The 21,481-nt window shown below is 34.9% G+C and overlaps 2 protein-coding genes across 4 annotated transcripts in view; one reads left to right on the forward strand and one right to left on the reverse strand.

Annotated features, from left to right (window-relative positions):
* Window positions 1-21,481, reverse strand: part of SENP7 (SUMO specific peptidase 7) — a 183,821-nt gene that overhangs the window by 25,811 nt on the left and 136,529 nt on the right. For 2 of the 3 annotated variants that reach the window (XM_043992005.1, XM_043992004.1), the window contains 5 exons: window positions 20,998-21,114; window positions 15,520-15,642; window positions 8,381-8,473; window positions 4,107-4,231; window positions 938-990 (listed from right to left, as the gene is read on the reverse strand). In XM_043992005.1, coding sequence (XP_043847940.1) covers window positions 938-990; window positions 4,107-4,231; window positions 8,381-8,473; window positions 15,520-15,642; window positions 20,998-21,114 — 511 coding nt within the window. The remainder of the gene's footprint in view (window positions 1-937; window positions 991-4,106; window positions 4,232-8,380; window positions 8,474-15,519; window positions 15,643-20,997; window positions 21,115-21,481) is intronic. The other variant, XM_043992006.1, reaches the window with a different exon arrangement.
* On the forward strand, window positions 14,336-14,800 carry LOC122746426 (60S ribosomal protein L27a-like). The gene has a single exon (XM_043992009.1). It carries the CDS (start codon window positions 14,354-14,356, stop codon window positions 14,798-14,800), a length of 447 nt encoding a protein of 148 aa, XP_043847944.1. The 5' UTR covers window positions 14,336-14,353.

Below are 21,481 nucleotides of genomic sequence, written 5' to 3' on the forward strand. Positions count from 1 at the left end.
CCCTACAACAAAGGGACTACTATCCCCTTCCCTCTGTAGCAAAGAGAAGAAAAGATTTTCCTCCTTCTGCCTTGATGGTAATCACACCAAAAGCACCTTACCCATGGCAGCTGGTGATGTTCAAATTTGAGAAAAATTCTTAAATTCATAAATTTTAGCAGCTACCTTTGTGAAGTTTGTTTAAAGGAGAGTTTATATCTATATGTGTGTACATATACACACACACATATATACATATCTACATACATATATACACACAAATACACAGACAGGCAGAGCTGCAAAGCACTCAATTTTTAGAAAAAGTGCTTTATAAAGCAATGTACTATTAATATTATTATTATGAAGAAAAATAAGAACAAGAATAAGAAAGCAAGCAAAAGCTATACCTAAGACCTTAAAAGCTTCAAACTGTATTACATGGCACTAATCAATGAATTAAGATAATAAAACCTAAACCATATACCACCACTTGCATAAAATGAGTTTGAGAGAACAGACTGAGTAATAATAGTCATAAAGGACTGATCCCATAGCAGACATTAATGATCTTTAAGTACAACCTTAGATGAAATATAGAGTACAAGATGTGTTAGTAAGTTTATGGATGATACTAAGTTAGACATGGTTGCTAATATCTTTTTTAAAAATTTAGTTTGACCTTGAAAAATTTAGTAGTCAAGATGAAAAGGATATCTATAAAATAATACACCTATGGAGGAAAAATAAACTATAAAGATATAATGAAGACATGATTAGCTATAGAAGTGCATGCCTTTATCCTTTCCCTTCCCCCCACAAAGAAAATCTAAAAAAATATGATCTAAAGGACCTTATTATATCTATTTCAATGACACAATCCAACATGCCCTATTGTTGACAACATAGTGTACTCCTCAGTTTTTCTTCCCTCACATCTGAAAAAGAATTCACTTACCTGGGGATCCTCTGTATCTAAGGAGAGCGAAGAAGTAATGTGTGGATCGTTATCTAGTTTGAAATAACAAAACAACATAAGAATTTATAAAACCAATATTTGTATGCCTAATATTTCATCTCTATCCATTTAGTAAAAGAAAAATACCTAGGATTTATTGGACTTTATGTGTTATGCAAAAGCTTAAACAATGGAAAGAACTGATAATGACTGGTTCTTATTAGCAATGGTCAAATCTCCGTGGCTAAAACCTGAACCATTAGATTCCTCTGACAACTTTTCTTAAAAGCTGAAAGTACAATAAGACAATTAAATTAAGGCTAAGAAATATTTATTACATGAAAGGTCTTAAGCTGTTGTCCTTCAAGAACAAAAAGCAACAACAGCACTAGATCTTTCATGTAACAAATATTTCAAGCATTAGTAACACAATGATAAAAAATGGGCAAAGTTCACAACTTAAGGAACTTATACACTATTGGGGGAGGGATGGGAGGTATAGAGATATGGCATGTATACATATGAGTATAATAATAGGTATGTGTGTGTATGTATGTATGTATGTATATATATACATACATACACACAATACCCCTGTATATAACCCTATATATCTATGTACCTATGTGCATATATACATCCTAAATTCATTTGTATATATTATACTTTGTATCTTAAGCCTTTCGGGAATAGAAAGGTATATTCATATTCTACATAGTATACTATAAAGCAGCATCTGTGTACATGGTGTTTTATATATATGTATGTATATAATATACATGTAGAAGTATTATAGAGAGAGAAAAAAGAAAGCTGTTCATGAGCCTTTCAGCGTGGCTATCTATGCCTAACATATACACAAAACACATAAAACATAATAAATATAAAGAGGCATCTGTGTATTGTAGTACATGTATAATTAAATGTATATACATATGTGTGTGTATGTATTCTGAACTTTCAAAATGGTGATATATACAACATATAAAAATACTACACAATAAATATATGTACATCTGTGTACATTATGTGTATAACACATATAAACAAACACATATACATAAACATGTTTGTTTATATGTATTCTAGAGTATTTCAGGATATAAATATATACACACAAAGCAATAAATATAATGTTAAAAGGCATCTGTGGTACATGTGTTATATATAACATATGTATATTACAGATTTACATGTGTGTGTATATATATATATATATATAATACACACACACACAACCCTATATATTTCAAAGTCAGTTCAGGATGTAGATGTATAATACTATACAATAAGCATAACATAAAGACGGCAAGGGAGTGACCCCAATAAAGTGCTTTAGGAAAATCTGTGGAAAGAACACTTTCAGATGGGATAATCAGGGAAGGTTTAACAGAAGAGGTGCCAATTGATCTGAGCCTCAAATGAAGAGAAAGATTATAACAAGTGGAGATGAAAAAGGAGTAATTCCAAGCCAGGGAGATAGCCTGTGTAAATGCACAGAGACAGAGATCGAATGTCAAGTCTGGGAAATAATTGAGTAGTCCACTTTGGTTTTAATGGAAGGGATAAAACTGGGTGCTGTGAAATAAGGCAGAAAAGGTAGATTGGAGCCAGTCCGTGGAGGACCTTAAATCCAGGCTAATAAGATATATCTTACCAGCAAAAGGAATCTACCATAAGTTAGGGTTTGTTTTTTCTTTTTAATGAGGGGAGTGACATGTTCAGATTTGTACCTTAGGAAGATTATTTTGGCAAGTGTGTGAAAGATGGATTAAAGATGAGAGAGAATAGGCAGGATCACCAGTTAGGAAGCTACTAAAAAGAGGACCTAATCGAAAGTGGTAGCTATATGGGTAGAAAAGAGGTAATGTTAAAATGCTTTGGATGTCAAATCAATAGGATATTAACAGTTGTTTAAATATTGGAGAGGAGGCACTAAAAAGAAAATGATCAAAGATGACTCAAACATTTTAGACCTAAGGTAAAACAGTTTTGGGATGAGGTCTAAGTTAGGACAACTCTTATTGATGGATGAAGAGGTCTCATTGGAAATGAGAAGATTTTTAAAAAGGCCTATGTTGTTCAAAGGGTCATCAGTATGAATGCTGAAATAATGATGAATAAGAACACAGGTTAAAATGAAGAGAAAGAATGTAATTCAAGTACTGAACTCATTAAAGTGATAGGGAGAATGACCTGGAAATCAGTAGATGATAGCAATAAGAACCTAGCCTAGATGACAAAATCTTTTAAAATGAACTTCTGAGTGATGGTGGTAGAGGAAGAGTCTAGAAATGGCAGAACAGACCAAGGAGTATGCTGACTCCACTTTCTTGTCCTAGAGTAGGCTGGGGTGGGGGGTGGGAGAAAGGAGGTAAGAGAAGGAGCAGGCAGCTTGAGAGTAGGTGGTAAAGGATAAGAGGTCTTTAGGAAAAAATGAAGTTCTAAGCAACACTAAAAAATGGGAGAAGAGATATAAGATGAAAGGAAGTCAGCTGACAATAGAACGGTGGTTCCTGAGGGCACACAATAGAAGAGGATGGCAGTAAATGATGGTCAATTGGGTCAGAGTTATCTTTTATTAACAATCACCAAAACAGTGAGTTCCAGGAGGCTGTTAGTGGGATTCTGGGAATGTTGCCACTTCATCTATTTTGTTTTTCATGTTTTGACTATAAAGTAAAGACTATTTTTCCTGTTTCCTTTGGCCAAAACATATATACCAATCATAAAAATGAGTTCTCTGGGTATATTTAAGTGATATTTTATGTTGTATATTGATCTCATAATAGAAAATCTGAGTGGGGGGAAAAGAAGACAATTACCTACGAAAACCACTAATTTACTGTATATAATTGTTACTAACTATAAACTTTGCATGGAGATGAGTGGCACAAAATGGATGTGAGTTGGATTCACAAAATATTTCTATGCATAGTTCTATAATTTCAGAGCTGAATACATCAAGATCACTTAAAATGTTATTTGCTTTTGTAATATAATAGACAAGGCTTCATTGCATGACAGTCTCAGGATCTTGCTATTCATTTTAAAATTATTTTTAGCTATTACCTTTCATTTAAAATGGCTTTCTATAGCCACTCTATTTTACTGTTTTGTATTTTATTTCCATGATCATTAAAAGACTACCATCAATATTGTGTATTACCCAGAGTCTGAAAGTCATGTTGGCATTGTTGATACTTGAATTGTTGAGATAACTGATGTGGAAAATCTTCATACACAGGGCCTTCTAACCATGGAAAACAAATGACTGCAAGATACCAATGAGACCTGTTTAAAAAAACAAATAAGTATCTTAATATCAATCAAAAATGATTATGAGAAAGTTCTTACTTATACCGAACTGAAATTTGCTTTTTATTTATTTTGTTAAATACTTCCCAATTACTTTTTTTTTTTTGCAGGGCAATGGGGGTTAAGTGACTTGCCATGGTCACACAGCTAGTAAGTGTCAAGTGTCTGAGGCCATATTGGACTCAGGTACTCCTGAATCCAGGGCCGGTGCTTTATCCACTGCACCACCTAGCCGCCCCCCAATTAAATTTTAATGTAGTTTCAGTTGTACTGAAGAGTGCTGTGGTCCCCATCAAGAAGCTACCCAAAATAAGCCTTATTCCTATCCCATATGGCAGTGCTTCCAATAATTAACAACAGCTGTTTTCCCTTCCCATCTCTACCATCACTCAAACTCTTCTTCATACAATTTGTAGTTCCTTCAAACAATTCCTCATAGGCCCGTCACCTCTGATCTGTTGCTGTACAATGAGAATGAGAAACGAAGACTTAAAGAATATAATCCAGATATAATCTGAATAGTAGAGAGTACAATGGGATAATCAGCACTATTAATCTGGATATGATATTTCTACAAATGCAGCCTGCGATTAAATGAGTTGTTTTGGTGTAGGGTTTTTTTTTTAACAGCCACAACATGTTAATGACTGATTTTGAGCTAAAAATCAACTGAAACCTGTCTTTTCCTACAGAAATGGCTATTAAACCATTGATACTGTTATTTAATTTGTTAGATATTCTCTTCTACCCACCTGTGGAATTGTCATCTATAGATATGATAAATATGTTTTTTATGTCTTCATCAAAGTTGTTGATTAAAATGCTCAGTTGGGCAAAGTTACGGACAAAGCCATGTGGTATTCTACTAGCTTTCTCTATCCAATCTGATATTTTACTACTCTGATGGATCTGTGATTAATTAATCTCTGATATGCATCCTTCCTCCAAACCAGCAGATTGTAAATCATTCACACCTTTTTATCCTGTATGATTTTCTTCTCCATGCTCCCCCATAAAACATTTAAAGAGGACAAATATAGTGTGCAAAGGGCCTTTCTCCAGATCTCTTGACATTGTATAGGTGTCAATGGAGTCACAGGTTGGCCATCAAATATCCCTTGCTCTCACCATACATATACCATTCTACCTCCATTTCTGGTCATACATTTCAGTTATAACATATTTTACACATTTTCTGCAAAATTTTATTGGTAATATAATGCAACTTACTCATATCCATTGGGTATCTACTTCCCTTTGGATGACCAGCAACTGTAACATTTCAGATACTGTCCATTCTTCTGGCAGAATCCTGGTATTTTAAAAGGTGAACCTTTAACTCAGGTATACGCTAGGGCCTACCAGACATTCAAACTGGATCTCAAACACTTTAAACTTAAAATATCCAAATTTGAACTTAGTACCTTTTCCCCAGAATCTCTTCTCTAACTTCCCTATTATTCTCATGGGTACCACTATCCTCCCAGTCACCCAGATTCATAACCAAGGTGTCTCATCTCAAACATCAGCCTGAGGCTAACCCTCAAAAACTCATGCTTAGGTTATAGTAAAAGCCTTCTGATTCATCTCTCTGCCTCAAGTCTCTTCCCACTCCAGTTCAACCTCCATTCAGTTATTAATCGATCTTCCTAAGGCCAGATATCTGGCCTTATCACACACTACCACCACCACCATCCCAACTCCATTGTGCAATAAATTCCAGTGGAATTTATTATTATTACCTATTACCTCCAGGAACAAACAAAGAATCTTTTGTTTGATCTTCAAAGCCCTTCATAACCTGGCCCCTTCCTATCTTTCCAGGCATCTTATGCCTTACTCCCTTCAACATATTTTGTGGTAAAATAGTATTAACTTCTGTGCTGTTCTACCCATGACACTCCTTATCCCATCTCCAAACATTTTCGCTGGATGTTTCCCATGCCTCAAACACTGTATCTCCTCATCTCCACCTCCTAGCTTCTCTGGGTTTCTTTGGGACTCAGTTAAAGTCTCACCTGATCCAGGAAGACCTTCTTCTGACAACTGGCTATGTAATCTTGGCAAGTGACTTAACCTGTCTTGTTGCAAGTAACTTTTGAGACTATAAATTGCAGAGAAGGTGCTAATCTGCATTGGTAGAAGATGTCTATCATTGAGGAGCTTCCCAAAAACTGATGAAATCAATGGTCTATTCCAAAAAGAAAAATCAACATGTAAATTTAAGTCTCTAAATATAAAGGCAGTGCTTGAAAAAGATAGTGACTCAGGTTCTGAACTTCTTCAAGAAGAAGGATGACCAGATAAGCTGCCACCAAGATCCAGACAGGATGATAGGAAAGGATGGAGTGAAATTCAAATGGAGAGAGATCACTAAGTGAAAGTGGGAGATCCTGGAAGAAGCAGTAAATAGAAGCACAATAATGATTTTGGGGAAGTACTTTGTAATCTTAATACCCTATAAAAATGGGAACCATATTATCATTTTTTTTATTTTTTTATTTTTTGCGGGGCAATGAGGGTTAAGTGACTTGCCCGGGGTCACACAGCTAGTGCCAAGTGTCTGAGATTGGATTTGAACTCAGGTCCTCCTGAATCCAGGACCGGTGTTTTATCCACTGTGCCACCTAGCTGCCCCATATTATCATTTCTTAAGATTTCTTTTTTTGCCCTCATCATCTTCCCTTCATACTAATTCTTTCTCCTGAATTAGCTATGTCTGTTGACAGAACCATCATTTTCTTAGCTACCTAGGCTCAAAATCTTAGTCTCTTCCATTTCTCCCTCTCCTTTCCCTTTCATATACAATGTTACCAAGTCCTATAAATTTGAAACGTATCACATCAATTCTTTCTTTCAATTTCCACTGGAATTTCCAAAGTACTTCCCATCTAGATGACTGTAATAACTCCCCCATTTGGAAGGGAGGGTACTTATTGGTCTATCAGCTTCCAGTCAAAGAATCACAGCATTCACTTAGGAGTTGGAGGAGATCGTGGATATCATCTAATCCAACCCCCTCATTTTAAAAATGGGGAATTCAGTCACACAGATGATGAGTGGGAGAGTTGGGAACAGACCTTTAGTCTTCTGGCTCCAAATGTCATTTTCTTTCCACTGTATCGCCCTTGTATCCTATTCATCTGCCACATTCATCTTTCTTAATCAAAACTAATCAAATCAAATCATGTCCCTTCTCAAAAACTTCCAATTGTTCCCTTTCTGAATACTAACTTACTTCTAAAGGGCTCAGTCTGACCATTTCATATCATCTCTAACATGGTCTCAATCCACAGTGCAGAAGAAAGTACTGCATTAGGAATCAGAAGACCTAAATTCATTTCCTGGCTTACAATTATAATCTGTGGGAGCAAAGGCAGCACTCACCTTCTCTAAGACAAAGAAGTTGGTCTGAACAACTACCAGACCACTGTAATTCTATTATTCCTATCCCACAACTTCCTTAAAGGACAGATAAACCAGGAGCTTTTATCTGTGTACATAGACACCTCTGCAATAGAGGCTTCCTCTACCTGCAATGCCCTTTCCCCATTTCCACCTGTCAAAATCTTCCCCATTATTTCATAATCAGGTTACATCCAAACTCTTTCAAGAACTCTTCTCTGATACCCAGTTGGACATGATGGCTCTGTTCTCTAAAGCCCCTCTGCTCTTTACACCAAGGCAGTGCAACCTTTGTCACTTCCACTTCTTTAGGAGCCCTTGCTAGGAGAGGGTTTGCAGAAGTTATGCTGTGACTACTTTATAAGTGTATGTTATAAAACTGAGGAGAGACCCTTGAGAACACTTAACGTATATTGAGAGTCAGGGCAACATTCCCTTCTCCCTTTGAGCAAGCAGGTTCAAAGAAGTCAAACTCTTTCCCCAAAAGTTATTTTAAAATGTTCAATTCATTCAACATCACACTGAGTTCTAGTACAACAGAATTCTGGTGATTTACAATGTAGTATATGCAAAGCAAAAATTAATGAGTTGCTTTTGTGAGGATATATTGAAAATAAAGCTTAAAATTTAGAAAGTGCTTTTTAGTGCATCTACATCTAAAAAAGCAATATCTTCTAAAAACTCCCTCCATTCTTATTTTAAAATAAAAGTCAAACTTACGCCTCATTTACAGGTACAAAGATGTAATCTTTATTAAAGATGTTTATATGACGAGTCCATGTACGTACTCTTTTATGTCTTCTCTGTGCCATTCTGTGAACATGAAAAAAAACAACACACATTTTGGTTCCACAATCAATCAAAAAGTATTTAACTTCTTACAATGTGGCAGGAATTTTCCCTTAAAGTTTTGAAAGAAAGACCTCCAGGTTACTATCTTTTAATCTGAAAACAGCTTGGCACATCATAATGGCAAATGAGTGAATGAAGAAAAGAAGGAACTAGATTCATGTGCTCAATCTAGTAAGCATAGATCTTCTCTCAAAGATGTTTATACTCCACGATAATATTCTATTTTATTACCTTCTGGCTTACTGGGTTTTTTAATCCCAGTATATTGTCTTCTATAAGGCCACTTTTTTAGCAAGATTTCTTGGGTTACTTATTTCTTTTTAGTTTTTTTAATTCTAATAAGCAAAGTACAGCAACTTTAGGCTATCATACTAAACATAATTCATAATTTCTATCACTAAAACAAATAACTAACACAACCTGATTGTCAAAGCAGGCATTATAACTGCATAATGGCAGTAGATTAAATGGCATTGTGAATGTGAGATTTGGTCACTTCTTATTGCATACACCCCCCCAAACACAAACTTGCTAAAACAAAAGATTGCTCAGTAGATAAAGACATCTCAAAGATGTGAGTTCATTGTAAATCAACTGCTGAGAGCTGTGTAATTTAAAATTCTGAATGTGGGTTCTACTGTCCCCCCAGTTTACGATAATAGCAATGTTGTAAAGATAATCAACTTTGAAAGACTTAGTAACTTTGATCAACACAACAGCCAACCAAAGAATTCATGATAAGGGGGCAGCTAGGTGGTACAGTGGATAGAGCACCAGCCTCCATTCAGGAGGACCTAAGTTCAAATCTGACCTCAGGCACTTGACTAACTGTGTGACCTTGGGCAAATCACTTAACCTTAATTGCCCTGCAAAAAAGAGAGAGAGAGAGAAAGAGAGAATTCATGATGAAATATACTATCCACCTCCAGATAGAAAACTGATAGACTCAGAATACAGATTAAATTACATTTCCTTCTATTTCTTTTTTTTTATACTTTTTTCTTGGAAAAATAGCTAATACAGGAATTCATTTTGTATATTTATACATTTTTAATGAGTTTTGGCTTTTTTTTTTGGCCTTCTCAGGGGGTATGGGGTGGGAGAGAGAATATGAAAACTGAAAATAAAACAAAACTGATTTTTTAAAAGAATAAAGGTACTTGAGGAAAAACAAATACTATTGTGCTTGTATTTCTCTATTTGCTATAACTGTATTTAAAAAATAATATAAATTATTATTAAAATGAGTGAGGATTTCTAAAACATTGTATTGGTAATTAGAGGTAGGAAGAGGAAGGAGGAAGAGTACTAGTAGTGAAAATGAAAACCCTTGGGTTTTTTTTCTTTGGGGGCAGAGCCAAGATGGTGGAGAGAAGCCAGGAAGTTGCCTGAGCTCTCCTGAGTTTCCCTCAAAAACAACATTAAATCAAGCCTCTAAATGGATTCTGAAACTACAGAGCCTACAAAAAGACAGAGAGACACAATCTTCCAACTTGAGATAATTTAGAAGATTTCAGGAAAGGTCTCTCTCACTTGGGCAAAACGGGAGCGCAGCTCAGTGCAGCACAGTGTGGAGCTGGTCTGGGCAAGTCAGCAGGAGGCTCTTGGTCAACGCCTTGGTACTGGCTCAGAAGGCTGTTGGCACAGCAGTTCAGGTGAGACATCCACCAGAACTGACTGAGAGGGCAAATTGCCAGCTAGAGAACCACCCACAGGACAGGTGACTAGGCCAAGCCATCCTAGCACAGTGAGCAAGCCTAGAGCAATGAGGAATCAAAAAGTCACAGAGGCTTCAGAGCAGAAAGCGAGTAACCTGGCCCCTGTCCCCCAGCACAAGAAGCTTGCAACAGTGGCCCCTGTGCCCCAGGAGAAGACCTCAACTTTAGAAGTCAAAAAATGTGCTACAATATGAGTAAGAAACAGAAAAGAACCCTTACCATTGACAGCTATGACCAACAGGGAAGACCAAAACACAAACTCAGATGAGAACAATACTGTCAAAATGCCTATATGTGAAGCATCAAGAGAGAAGATGAATTGGTCTCAAGACCAAAAAGCCTTCTTGGAAGAGTTTAAAAATTTTAAAAAGGCTTTTAAAAATCAAATGAGAGAGGTAGAAGAAAAAATGGGAAAAGAAATGAGAGAAATGAGAGTTACACAAGATAATTATGAAAAAAGAGTCAACAGCTTGGAAAAGGAAGCACAAAAATTGACTGAAGAAAACAATTCCTTAAAAAACACAATTGGCGGGGGCGGCTAGGTGGTGCAGTGGATAAAGCACTGGCCCTGGATTCAGGAGTACCTGAGTTCAAATCCGGCCTCAGACACTTGTCACTTACTAGCTGTGTGACCCTGGGCAAGTCATTGCCCTGTCAAAAAAAAAAATACAATTGGCCAAATTTGGGGGGGGACCGGGGGGGCCAAATGTAAAAGGAGGTACAAAACCTTACTAAGGAAAATAATGTCTTAAAAATTAGAATTGGGAGGCAGCTAGGTGGCGCAGTGGATAGAGCACCGGCCCTTGACTCAGGAAGACCTGAGTTCAAATCCAGCCTCAGACCCTTGACACTTACTAGCTGTGTGACCCTGGGCAAGTCACTTAACCCCAACTGCCTCACCAAAAAAAAAAAAAAATAGAATTGGACAGATGGAAGATAATGACTCCATAAGACACCAAGAATCTGTCAAGCAGAATCAAAAGATTGAAAAAATAGAAGAAAATGTAAAATACCTCATTGGAAAGAAAATGTAAATCTTTTTGTAAACTATTACAGTGGGATTTGTGAAAGACTGCTAGAGTTAACAGTTAAAATATATGATCAGTTAAAATACATGGTTACTAGAAGTAAAGAAGTGGAATGAAGAAAAATAGAAAATGTCATCTGTCAAATGATAGGATCTTATAAGGTGTCTCAGGGGACAATAAAGAGGATGCATGCCCACTGGAATGAGGTAAAAACTGTGAAATTTTAAAGTCAATTAAAACTTGAGATTTATCAAAAGACTAAGTTTTAAGATCTAAACATATGTTTTTGGTCATAAGTAGTAGACCAGAGAGTATGGATGGATCAGTGCAAATTCATCATCTCTCTTAGAAAACCTGCCATATTAATGGTAGGTCAATAGCATCACCTCCATATGTAAGAAATAACAGTACATACTTTGAGATTCAGGACATCGAAGCATAATAACAACTACAGACAAAGTAATGACAGTTTCTTCTTGTGAAGACAAAGATCAACTGACACAATTAAAGAAGTTTTTGGTAAGTATACTATGACTAATGATAGGGACTAGCTAAATGATACTAAAGATGACTAGAAGAGAACTGTCAAAAAGTTCCAGTCTTCCAGAGAGACTGGCTTCAATTTTTGTTTCATTTAATAGGTACCAAAAAAGTTGTTGTGCTTTTGTTTACTGGATCTCAAATCAACTAAAAGTATAACAGATATGAAATGCAAGTGTTTCCACAGGAATTTTTCTTTATTGCTTGCCAATAATCATTTGACATATTAGTAAAAATAATAAGGCAATGCTTTCTATTTAGTTTAATGAATTTCAATACACAAAACACAAAAGGACCCAAAACTTTAAAGGGCTAATTTTGTAAAGCAGTATAAAAACTGAAAGCTTAATAAAACATTATCCATTGACAAGCAATTGTTATTAGTGTAAGGAGACTATCCAAAGAAGTTACTTGCTGTAATTTTCTAATATTATAAAGGGATCTCTAAAGGGACAAATAGATCATGAGGACAGTATTATAGTAGAGAGGCTCCAGTCCAGGTAATTTATTCAGTATTTATTTAGTCCTCAATGACTATTCCAGCCCAAAGTGAATAGTGTTTCCTTCTCTGAACTCCTAAATCACAAAATTTGAAACCATATTACATAATAGCTTGTTTTGTTTTCTAATTATTTCATAATGTTTGCCTTGACTTTCCAATAAAATTCTAAGTTTTTCAAGGACAGGAAGTATATTTTATGCTTTCTTTTGTATCGTTAAAAATGCTAGGTAAAGAGTAGATGCTCAGTAATGGCTGTTGATTAACTGGTTGGTGAAATTTGGTTCCCATACTAGGAAACTTGGCTCCATGTTAGTAAAGAAATAAAACTCAACATTCATATGTAATTTAAATTAAATTTATGTATATTAGTAAGAAAATAGAACTTAATACAATATCTATATGAAAAGACTTAGTAAATCGAGTTGCAGTCCCTAAAATACTATCAGATTCCCTTGGAAATTTTTCTCTTAAAAAAAAATGTAATAGGGCAGAATCTAGTTTGTCTTACTTAGTTTTCAGAGGTGAAAAATCTATTTAGGTATGTACCTAAATTGAAAACAACCTCAATATAAGACACATAAAATATTACATCAATATAAAAAATCAATTTTATATACACAAAAATTTAGCAGCAGTATTAAAAGTCGAAAGTGCTAAATGTACTTTTATATTATCCTTACATCATTTATTTACCTATCTCTAATCCCAATTTTGAGGAGAAAATGTAACTTCTCCTGGAAGACTCACACTAACAGTAACATTGGCAGTTCTAATCCTTATATTCCAGAGTAGGATTTTAAACACATCATGTAAAAAATTCTGGTAACATTGTGTGTGTTCAGGGTCGTTAACTACTGTGCCTATAGTTTGGGGAAGTGTTCAATATCTATCTCACAAAATTCATTCTAAGAACACTACTATATTTTCACAAGTAAAGTGGTATGATGAAAACAATGTTTCATAAAAATTAAACTGTTGCAATATGTAGTTTCAGACAGTCTCACTATATTTAAACTTATCACTAATTTTAATTATCCAGGTGACTATTGCAGCTCTTTTTTATAGTGGCAAAGAACTGGAAACAAGAAGGTGATGGATTCAAGATGTAGAATGAAATATAAGATGTCCCAAAAGTCTGAGTACAGAATTGTACTTAAGATTTCATACATAACTGTACTTAAGACTTATCTTAGAACATGGTATATGTGTTTGGTCATGGACAATGTGGAAATTTGTTTTGCTTGACTATGAATATGTGTTACAAGAGTTTTATTTTCCTCATTTTCTTATAATTAATTATTTATTAGTTGAAAAATAAAAGAAATTTTAAAAGAAAAATGTTCAAACTCACTAATAAAACAAATTGAAACAACTTTGAAGTACTAATTCATACCCATCAAATGCACACATATAATTAAAAGCCAAGAAGTTCAGTGATGGTGAGATTATGGAAGAACAGATACAATCATCCATTACTGGTGGAATTACAAACTTATAGGATTTTTGTTTGGTTAGCAATCTGATAGTACATGATAAAATTGCAGAAATAATTATTCGCTTTGTCCTAATAATTCCATTGACACAGTATGTTCTGGAAATATTAATAGGAAAAAATATATAGCTGAAAAAGACTTTCATAGTAGTATCTATCATATTAAAACTTGATTTCCAACAGGAGGGGAAGGAATCAATAAATTATTGTACTTTAATGCAATATTATAATGTACTTATGACTAACAGGTATAAAATCTATATATGTAATATCTATAACTTTCAGGTTTTTAAAATAACTTTTTAAAGCTACATGGAATAATGCAAAGAAAAAAAACAGAACCAGAAAAATATATAACATACTATGACCACATAAATGGGGTAAAAGTGAATAAGAATGAATAGAAAAAGAATTGTAATGAAGACTTGAAGGGAGTGATTGAAAAATGATACTTTATGAATTTAAAATAATTTAAATTTAATGAGTTTCTAAACAAATTTAGATATATTTATGTTCATTGTTGATCTTTTAAAATCTTTTCTCTTTTGCAGCGTGTGCAACATGCCTGCCCGACTAAGAAAGACGGGGAAGTTCCATGGGCACGTCAGCCACGGCCACAGGCCTATCAGCAAACACCGGAAGCACCCCAGAGGTCTCGGAAATGCAGGAGGGTTGCACTATCACCGCATCAACTTCAACAAATGTCATCCAGGTTACTTTGGGAAAGTGGGTATGAGGCATTCCCACTTGAAGAAGAACCAAAGCTACTGCCCAACCGTCAATCTTGATAAGCTGTGGACACTAGGCAGTGAGCAGACCAAGATTAATGCTGCCAAAAGCAAGGAAGGGCTTGCCCTTATCATTGATGTTGTGCTTTCGGGGTACTACAAAGTCCTAGGAAAAGGGAAACTCCCCAAGCAGCCAGTCATCATGAAGGCAAAATTCTTCAGCAAAAGAGCAGAAGAAAAGATTAAGGGTGTTGGTGGAGCTTGTGTCCTTGTGGCATAAAGCCAATGTTATCAAATAAAACAAATATCTTTATTAAATATATATATTAAAATATTGATTCATATTGTCATGGGGTGCAGAGCACCCCAGAAGTTCTCTGGGGGCACATCAAGGAACCTTCTCCTTGAGAAACTAAACCAAAGGACTGATAACGCCTAGAGAGATAAACTGAACCAAATCGGACTGAGCTAGCTTCGGAATCCTACCCTTCATTCGGGTCTCCCTTACCCTGGGGAGATAAATTTGGGTGTGGCTGCAGCCTTTGCGTTCTGAAGAGTTATCCATAGCCACCCCTCACCCAATTCCCCCAGCTACCACCAGTGGAGGATGGTCCTCTCTCACTAGAGGAACTTTTCACGGGCAGATGGTGAACCCCCATCAGGCCTCTATAATCCAGTCTCCTGTTCGAGGAGATTTGGTACCTCTGAGCCATGTGCTTTATGCCAAATCTCCCCATGAAAAGTCCAAGGATTTCTTTCATGATTTCCCTACCCCCACCCTTCCCTTCTCTTGCTCCTAAATAAACTACCACCTTATTCTAACTACGTTTTGTGTGCAAGAGGGTGTAATTCTTTAAAGAGGAATTCCTAAGAACCCCTACCCCAACCTGTACCCCATTTCCCACCATTACAATATGAAGGCAATGTTAACTCAGGGTACAAAAGGAAATCCCTAAGAAATAGGAAAACAAAATATAATACCTCAGAAAATCAACTTACGAAAGGTTTGGATTTTCTTCTATTGAATTATTTTCTTTTCTAGTCAGGCATTTGTAAAAGAAGCTGCTAAAAATGTGGCTTCGTTCAACAAGATCATCTGATGCTTTCTCCAATATAAGATATCTATGAAAGTAGAGCAACACAAAAAGAAATCATTTATGACTTGAAAGTTTTGCCCTTAACTCAGTCTCCCACAAAACATTTTATAATATATACTGAGAAATCTAACCTTTAGAGGAGAATAAATTAAACCAATCATTTTTAAATTTTAAATAATAGTTTGATTCTTATTTATTTAATGTAGACATTAGTCGCATCATACTTCCAACAAGATCAGTTTCATAATGTATAGCTTAATATCATCTATTCTTTCCAAATAGAGCTAGGAAAACCAGAATCATTCAAGGAAGTCTTGAAGAAATTATGGAATTCTAATTAAACTGGATTTTAAGCTAATCTCTACACCAAAACATTCTTTTCAGTCCACAAAGCTAAACATTTTTCTTTTTATTTTAACCATCTAGTAACATACAGTCCTATTTTAAGCTCTTAAAAACCAGCAAATTTAGAGCATTTATTAGCTGTAAAGAATAAAAAATAAAACATTTTCTTTTTTAAAAAAAGAAACCATCAACAAACAAAAAATTAAGTTAAATAGGTATATTTAAGCCATGAAATAAATTAAATCCACAATGAATAATCCAAACAGGACAGTAAATTCAAAATTAAACTGAAGATGAAACAGAATTTCTTCTTTTTTTAATCTTACCATAAAAGATTTTATTTAAAAGATAACTTTGAACTGTTTTTCTCCCTAAAATCTAAGAATGGCATGGTTTCCATGGTTAAATTCTATAGCAACTGATTATATCCAGGATAATAGTGTCAATGGGCACAAGTTAAAACAGGGCTACTCCTACTAAAAAGATAAGGCAGGGGCAGCTAGGTGGTACAGTGGATAAAGCACAGGCCCTGGATTCAGGAGTACCTGAGTTCAAATCTGACCTCAGACACTTACACTTACTAGCTGTGTGAACCTAGGCAAGTAACTTAACCCTCATTGCCCCCAAAAAAAAAAAAAAAAAAAAAAAAAGATTAGGCAGAAAGGATAACATAGAACTGTCTGAAAGTATATTTACTGATCATTAAGCTAGGAAGTTGTTTGCATTGAAAAGATAAAAGACAAGTTTCTCTACAATGCTCTTTTATATTTCATCAAGGTAATTTTGGCATTTACTTCCTAAGCAAGTATTAGTTTTGTTTTTTACTATAGACTGGCTTATCAGCTATAATTATCATATCTACATGTATTTCTCTCTGTTTTCCTTCTGCAAAAAGATGGAAATATCCTGGTTGGTTTGGTTTTTTGTTTGTTTGTTTGTTTGTTTGGTGAGGCAATTGGGGTTAAGTGACTTGCCTAGGGTCACACAGCTAGTAATTGTTAAGTGTCCAAGGCTGGATTTGAACTCAGGTCCTCCTGAATCCAGGGCTGGTGCTCTATCCACTGTGCCACCTAGCTGCCCCTAAAAGTCTACTCTTTTTTTTGGGGGGGGGGCAATGAGGGTTAAGTGACATGCCCAGGGCTACACAGCTAGAAAGTGTCAAGTGTCTGAGGCCTGATTTGAACTCAGGTCCTTCTGAATCCAGGGCCAGTGCTTTATCCATTGCACCACCTAGCTGCCCCAATATCCTGTTTTAATTACCATATTTCAGTATTTTAATACTTCAAGGCTATCTTTAAGATTTAGTAGATAAGGGCAGCTAGGTGGTGCAGTGGATAGAGCACCGGCCCTGGATTCAGGAGGACCTGAGTTCAAATCCGACCTCAGACACGTGACACTTACTAGCTGTGTGACCCTGGGCAAGTCACTTAACCCCAAATGCCTTACCAAAAAAAAACAAACAAACAAACAAAAAAGATTTAGTAGATAGTCTTGAAGAACATCACCTTAAGCTAACTTGGTGATGATGAGTTTCTCTGGTCCTTAGCTGACAGATAATAGAGCCTAACATCTCATAAGCACCAAAAGTCTCTCCAGCTTGGTAGCACATGTCCCAGCATACATTCTGAGGGCATATCCTTCAAGAACCCAAGGTTCCCACTACACCAAAATGAAGGCTCAGATTGGGACTTTAATTAAAAGAAACAATACTTGCAAAATGTTTTATATTCATTACTTCATCTGACCTTTACAACTGTATGAGCCAAGTTATAAAATGCTTTTAGGCTTATAAAAAGCTTTATTTGCATAATCTCATTTGATCTTCACAACAATGCTATGAAATAAGCATTTAATGATCACAAAGCTAGTGTCAGAGGTGAGCCATAGCTCAGGTCTCTCTTGACTCCTAGACTAACTCCTTCTCTTACATCACTGTCTCTATTTGCTAAATAGTAACAGTGCATTCCCATTTATTGCTTAATGTATTTAATAAAATTATAACCATCACCTTCACTAAAATATTGCTCTGCTGTTTTTTTGTTGCACAGAGGAATTCTTGGGTCTGAAAAGCTATTTCAGCAGAGTACAGACACCATATCATGTGTTTGAAGACCAGCCTAGCTAAATTCAGAGGGAGTGTTCATCAGGTTAGACACAGGGATTGATGTTTTGACCAAAGCAACTCTCCAAAGTGATTTCCTGAGCTACAGAGGGGCTATAATCTGTGTCAAAAGGGAGATTTCTGCTATAAGAAATGATGGATATGATGAATGCAAAGGAACATGGAAAAATTTATACAAACTAATGCTAAGAAAAATAAAGTGGGGAAAAGAATATACACAATTATTATAATAATGTAAATGGAAAGAAAAACCACTATGAAACATTCAAAAATGAATGTTGTATAATTATGAAGTACAAGCTTAGCTGCAAAGAAGAGAGATCAGAATATACCTCCCCTAACTCCTTTGCAGAACTCAGGAATATCAGATTTTTTCAACATATTGATGGGTTTTGATGACATTTTCTTTTCTTCCAGAGATAGCTCTCTGAAAGGAGGGTAATATATATATATATATATATATTTTAATCCTGCAAAATCTATGTTTTAAAGGAAGAGTTCCCATACTAACAAAAACAGGTCCTTGGAGTATTGAGGTATTTAAGAATGATCATTCCTTTAGGATAAAAGAAGACAAGAGCACAAGTGACAAGGAGCATGGAGAAACAGATGAAACTAGAGCTTAATAAGTAATCCAATATATTTTTTCAATTTCAGATGCACAGGTGAAATCTCTGATAATAATACAATGAATTCAAAGAGTAACTTCTAAGTTACAGCCTTAGTGTGAGAAGAAAAATCACAGATAAACCTCATCTTAGTTAAAGTGAAAATTAGAATTAGCTCTATATCTCCATATATAGAGATGTGATGTAGTCTCCATTAGATCATTGATCTATTTATTTAAAAGATAAAAAAAATAAGCAGAAATGCAGTAATGTATTTATTGTGATTGTGAAAACAAATTACAGAAGAATAAAAAGGTGGGTTTTTTGTGTTTTTGTGTTTTTTGTTTTTTGGGCAGGGCAATGAGAGTTAAGTAACTTGCCCAGGGTCACACAGCTAGCAAGTGTCAGGTATCTGAGGCCATATTTGAACTCAGGTCCTCCTAAATCCAGGGCCAGTGCTTTATGCACTGTGCCATCTAGCTGCCCCAAGAGTTGTTTGGTATTTTTTTTGTACAACATAAGCAATGCATTTGGAATTTTTAAAAAACAGGTTGAGAAAACTGTTCACTCTTAATATTTATTACGTAAATTTGAGGGCAAAAGGATTTAGCACAAAAGAAACTGGCATTCAAAGGAATTGTCATAAAGTTTATGAAATAAGCAGTTTATGACAGAAATTTTTTAAAGTCACCAAAAATACTGTTCAAATTCTTTAATGATCACAAAAATACAAATTAAAGCAACCCTTAAATGCCATTTTTCATCCATTATGTTGGCACAGATAGAAAGAGGGGAAAAATCAGTGAGTATGGAGGCTCTGAAGAAATAGGTACTGCTGATGAAGCTAAAAACTGATTTAATTCCTTTGGGAAACAATGTAGTTAAACAAAAAGTTACAAAACCGAGCCCACATTGATCCCAGTATTGGGAATATGCCCAAAAGAGGTTTTTACAAGGGAAAAAAAGTACCTTTCAATACAAAAAATATTTAAAGCTACATGAGTCATAATAACAAAAACAGTTGAAATGGCCAATATATCCAATATATATTACTAAGGGATAATTTATAAACTGTAACTTATGAACACAATGGAATATTATTACATAAAAATAGAAATATGAAAAACATGAGGTTTATGAAAAGAAAAAGCATAATCAGAAATAAGAAATCAGAACAAATACACAATGATTACAAATATGTAGTAATAAAAGAAATAGTGATAGCAATAAATACCAAAAGGAATATATAGGGGCAGCTAGGTGGCACAGTGGATAGAACACCAGCCCTGGAGTCAAGAGTACCTGAGTTCAAATCCGGCCTCAGACACTTAACACTTACTATCTGTGTGACCCTGGGCAAGTCACTTAACCCCAATTACCTCACTTTAAAAAAAAAAGGAATATATAGAAGAAAAAGAGTTCAAATGATGAGATGGGAGCAAATAGATTTTGTTATTTATTTGTATTAGTCATTTGTAAAAGTTATTAATTTATAAAAGCTAATATAAACAAAAATAAATTTCAAGTAATGAAATTTGGAGGTTATGTATAATTGGCTTTTTTTCCATTTATGACTTGAATGTTTTCATTGAAAGTTACTAAATTTAGATCAAAAAACTAATTCTGCTAAAAGATACAATATTCAAACTTTTTAAAAAGAGATGATCAGGGGGGCAGCTAGGTGGTGCAGTGGATAAAGCACCCGCCCTGGATTCAGGAGGACCTGAGTTCAAATTCGACATCAGACTTGACACTTACTAGCTGTGTGACCCTGGGCAAGTCATTTAATTTTATTAAATTAAAATGTAACTCTTTCAATATATTTGTTCTATATCTCCTTAGATTTACATTTTTTTCACAATTCCTTCCATACAAAACTATAAGCTAAACTGGATTGTACTGTCTATCAGAAATGAAGAAATGAAGCTAAGCTGTCAACTTAGAAAAATTTTGGTAAGCCAGAAAAAAAATGAATTTCACAGCATCATGATGGCCACTTAGAATATGAGGTCTCAGTAGAACAAGTTAATAATGGTACCGCTGTTTGGACAAAACACGGTACATTTATGTGATAGTTTTCAATTTTTGGTATTAGTGGATATGTACTTAATGTGATGAATTTATTCACATAAAGACTAGAAAAGACTAGGAAAAAGTTGACAAAGTTAAAATTTAGCAAGTTTCTGCTAACATGTTCTGAGAGTATGGTTACTTAAAATACTTAATACCTTTTTTCCCCTAACTTGACTACAAAGGTAGGCAGGTTATATTAACCAAAGAAAGGTATATTTGTTATTTTACTTACTTAAGATAGAAATCAATGATTACATCATTAAGAAATTCTCCATCTTCTAAGCACTCTAAGTCTTCATTAGTAACTCCTAATCCTCCTTTTGTAGGTGGTGGAGGATATACAATCAACCTAAAAAAGTAACAATGAAATTAAAACAATGATGAATTGAGGTTTAAAAATCTACTAATAAAAAAGGATTCTCACACAGAAAAAGAATGGAAATAAAATATATAACTAGAATCTGCAAGCAAAAAACTACAGAGTAAACAAAATATTATATTTCCCTTCTTTCTTTCTAATGTATCAAATTTAACTCAATTTCATTTCTGCCCATCCAATCTTGTCCTATTTCTAGTCAACACTTGGCCATGAATAAGTTTCCTTACAGTTTAGTTAGTTCTCTCTCTCTCTCTCTCTCTGTCTCACACACACACACACACACACACACACACATGCACACACAGAAATTCCATAAAAAAACATAGGTCATTACTAT

Source organism: Dromiciops gliroides, chromosome 3 (assembly GCF_019393635.1).
Source record: "Dromiciops gliroides isolate mDroGli1 chromosome 3, mDroGli1.pri, whole genome shotgun sequence".
Classification (NCBI taxonomy): domain Eukaryota; kingdom Metazoa; phylum Chordata; class Mammalia; order Microbiotheria; family Microbiotheriidae; genus Dromiciops; species Dromiciops gliroides.

Coding starts and splice junctions, on each gene's coding strand:
- LOC122746426 (XM_043992009.1), top strand. CDS start 14,354: ATGCCTGCCCGACTAAGAAAGACGGGGAAGTTCCATGGGCACGTCAGC.